The sequence below is a fragment of the Propithecus coquereli genome, unplaced genomic scaffold (genome assembly GCF_000956105.1).
Source record: "Propithecus coquereli isolate 6110/MARCELLA unplaced genomic scaffold, Pcoq_1.0 Scaffold111, whole genome shotgun sequence".
Lineage (NCBI taxonomy): Eukaryota > Metazoa > Chordata > Mammalia > Primates > Indriidae > Propithecus > Propithecus coquereli.
In genome coordinates, this window is record NW_012135081.1 from 2,162,581 (window position 1) to 2,166,614 (window position 4,034).

At 42.2% G+C, this 4,034-nt stretch overlaps 1 protein-coding gene across 1 annotated transcript in view; it reads right to left on the minus strand.

Moving 5' to 3' along the window:
- LOC105815021 (natural resistance-associated macrophage protein 2-like) overlaps window positions 1–4,034 on the minus strand; it is a gene marked incomplete at its 5' end in the record, with an annotated part of 40,252 nt that overhangs the window by 27,176 nt on the left and 9,042 nt on the right. Inside the window, 5 exons of the mRNA XM_012650145.1 lie at window positions 632–790; window positions 1,476–1,631; window positions 2,725–2,792; window positions 2,900–2,970; window positions 3,507–3,613. Of these exons, the coding sequence (XP_012505599.1) occupies window positions 632–790; window positions 1,476–1,631; window positions 2,725–2,792; window positions 2,900–2,970; window positions 3,507–3,613 (561 nt within the window). The remainder of the gene's footprint in view (window positions 1–631; window positions 791–1,475; window positions 1,632–2,724; window positions 2,793–2,899; window positions 2,971–3,506; window positions 3,614–4,034) is intronic.

Consider the following 4,034-nt stretch of genomic DNA (forward strand, 5'->3'; position numbering starts at 1 on the left):
TTGAACCTCACTTCCCACCTCTTAAAAAAAAAAAAAAAAAAAGAGGATATAGAAATCAAAATGACAAAATGGCCCAGGTATGATGATGGCTCATGCCTGTAATCCCAGCACTTTGGGAGAGTAAGACAGGAGGACTGCTTTAGGCCAGGAATTTGAGACCAGCCTGGGCAACAGAGCAAGACCCCCTCTGTACAAAAAAATAACTTAAAAATATTAGCTGGGTAGGGTGGCACATGTCCATGGTCCCAGCTACTTGGGGGGCTGAGGAAGGAGGATCGCTTGAGCCCAGAAGTTTGAGGTTGCAGTGAGCTATGATGATGCCACTGCACTCCATCCTGGATGACAGAGAAAGACCCTGTCTCTATAAAAAACAAAACAAAACAAAGTCTGCCTTAGTCACAGTTTCTGTTTTCTGTTTATTGAGTCCTCCCGATCAAAAGCTGAGAAAGATAGGCCTAGACTTGGTCAGCCCCAAGACTGTAGAATCTGACTGGTACACAGTGACTTTAGAGGACAGCAGTGAGACTAGAGATCTGTTTCCCCTGGGCTCCAAGTCATTGTATTTTCCTACCCCATTCCAGTCTCAACTTTACCCTCACATTCACTACCACCCATGACCCTGGTTACTCACCACCTGCTTGTTGGTTTTCTCAAAAAATGCTTCAGCAAACACTGACATAACAAAGACGTTGATGATCAAGGAAACAAAGACAGCAATGCAGGATTCAATGAAAAAGTACTTATTGGCTTCTCGAACTTCCTGTTTATTATTCCGGTTTACCTGTCTAGACTAGAGAGATAACAGCAGTAGTCATTTTTTGACCTGTTGGAGCAAATTTTCTTGTAGCATTTCACTAGTTTGGAGTCAGCTGAGAGATTCAGAGGGCAAATAATTGACCAGATGAAATGTGAGAGATACAACACTCACCTACATCCTAGTTCACTGAGTAACTAAGAACTTCATGCTCTTTGATGGCATTGCACATCCCCAAATAGGGAACAGTGACTAAATGACTACAGAGCTCTCAGTTATTGTGGCTGGAAGGACCACTGACCTACAAAAACCTGATTTCAGTCCTACGGGGTGTACAATCCTAATTATAAAGGTTTCTGAAATCTCCCAGCAAATTATTGTGTAAGACTGACTAGTAAAATCCCGGTTGGACTGCTGTGCTCCTGACCTCCACGAGGCCATTCGAGCTTTTGAAATTTAAACACAACAGGCTTGGTGCACTTTCGGCCTTTCATGAAGAATTTTAGTTCCACCTTCTCTCTGGAGCCAGTAATCTCTGGTCAATTTGGGATAAAAACTGAGTCCAAGTCCAAGCATGCAAAGGTTATAAATGTCCAGGCTTGGAAAATAACTTGCTCCTTCAGAGCTCTAATAGTTATACACTAACTTTGTGTCCCTTGAAGTTAAAGGAAAACATCCCATCAACTATACAGGATGCTACTGAGATAAGGGCCTTGCTTACCTTGACTAGGGCAGAATGCAGGTACACGTTGTGTGGCATGATGACAGCTCCCACGATGCCCACGGCCTGCTCAATCTGTGGGGTGTGACAGCCTGAACAGGATGGCACGAACATGCCCTTGAGTACCTGGCTCTGGCTGGGTTTCACTGTAACATACTACGTGCCAACAGAATAACCATTAGCCTTTCCTGGAACATGAGACTAGGGGAGTAACACAGTACTAGGGAAACACTCAGCATCCTTTACGCCTTACCGCCTCTTCTTCTGCAACTACCTTCGATAATGAGGAATACAGAATCATCAAAGAACCGAGCAACATATGGGACTTCCTACCAGGGGTCAAAGAATCCAGGACTGGAGTATTGAGAGATTTTACATCATATTTTAGATACATAAAACAGATATGTATAGAATGTAATTGATATTCAAAAGAAATGAAATGGCTAAGGATCTTACTGTTATTAGCTTCACAGCAATTTCTGTGAGACAGACCCAAGACATAGAATCAAGTCTCACTTATCTCTACATATCCTGCTTCTGTTCACCTATGTTCATCTAAAAATCACTTGATGTTTCCACTAGTGTGTAGTGAGTCTCAATCATAAATACTTCTCATACATACTTTTCCCGGGCTTAGCATTTCTCTTGGAAGCCTTTGGCCAAGATGCATAATCTACTCATAAATTAGATTTTTTTAAGTTTATCCAGGCTGCTAAGCAGAAATCAGTTATAACAACTGGCCACAGAAAGGTGCTACTACTGCAAATAATGGTACTGATTCTTAGGGGTTCCCGGGTTGGGGTACAAACCACAAAATATCCAGTATATCCCCTATAGTTCATCAACTCTTTTAATACAGGGAAAGTTCAAGCTGCAATTAAGATAAACCAGGATGAGCAAAAACAGAATCCTACCTGACAGCAAAGAATAACCCTACAATTCCCACCCTAACACTCTACAAGTTGTTCCATTGTCAGGATGGCCAACGTGGGACTAGGGAATCTAGTCTGGAAAGCCCTAGGAAGTCTAGTCATTTGTAACTTAGTAATCTCTACAGGCCTTTCTGCACACTAATCTTTGCTAAAAATCATATTTCTTCAAAAGTGCCCCAGGACGGAACTGACTTTTTATTGATGTATTTCATACAATGAAACCATCCTAGCACTAGTACTGTCTTTTATAATAAAAGGCTAAAAAAAAATTAAAAACCCACACGTTAAAAAGCTAATGAATAACCTGTAATACTTGCCTCATATCCAAAAGTGAGGGCCATAACGGTGATGAGAAAGCCAAAAAATGCTTCTAGCTTCCGCAAGCCTAAAGGAGAAAATGCAGCAGTGAGCTCACAGCAGGCAGACTTCCCCATTAGCCACATGAGATAAAGCAGCTGCTTTGACTGACCCCGACATTCCCACTCTCCTTACCATACTTGTCCAAAAAGAGAAACACAAAGGTATCTGCAATGGTGATGAGGACTCCACCCCACAGAGGAATCCTAGGTCAGAGATAAGAAATGGACGGCAATGAAAAGAAAGGAAACGTTGAACAACACTTTCTTCCCACCAGCTCTCTAGATACAAACACTTGGAAAAGCCAGAACTTGGGAGAGAAGGGACAGTGGCAAGAAGCCAGACCTTGGGTAGTTTAGGATAACAGCACCAACTTGATTACATTCATTCAAACCCTGATTGAGAGTCTACTATGTCAGATATTTAGGTTACGAAGATGAAAAGTATGGGTGTTACCCTCAAGGAGCTCACTATCTAATGGGATACACTAACAAACAAATAAACAATTATAATACAAAATACCACACACTCTATAAGAGAGATATGTATAACGCACCGTGGGAATGAAAGATGTAGAGCCTACATCTTCTGAGGGAGAGGAAGGTAGCTCCAGAAAGGTTCCACAGAAGAAATAATAATTGAGTTGAATCTTGAAAATTAAAAATGAATTGGGTTTTTGTTTTCACCTTTGCTTTGAAACCCACTGAAACACTGATTACTTTCTAGAGGAAAACCCCCTTACCTTCCTAAAGACAGAAGATTGATGGCAATGGCTGAGCCAATGACTTCTTGCATGTCTGAGCCAATAATAGCCAACTCCACCATCAGCCACAGGATGATTCGTGGGACCTAAACACCAAACAGTAGAAAGGCATGGTTCTTTTAGAAACAAGGTCTCAGTCTGTACCCCATGGTGAAGTACAATGGCACAATCATAGCTCACTGGAGCCTCAAAGTCTTGGGCTTAAGCCATCCTCCTACTGCAGCCTTCCAGACTCCCAAAATGCTAGGACTACAGGCAAGCACCACCACAACCTGCTAATTTTTAACATTTTTTTGTAGAGATGGGGTCTTCCTATGTTGCCCACGCTGGTCTCAAACTCCTGGCCCCAAGCAAACCTCCCCCTCGACCTCCCAAAGCTTGGGGTTTACAGGCGTGAGTCACTGTGCTTGGCAAGACAAGGTTCTGATTAATCATTTCTAGGCCACTCCCCTGTATTCTGGTATTCATATTTTAGCATTGACCCAGAAACAGTCCTTTTTTTTTTTT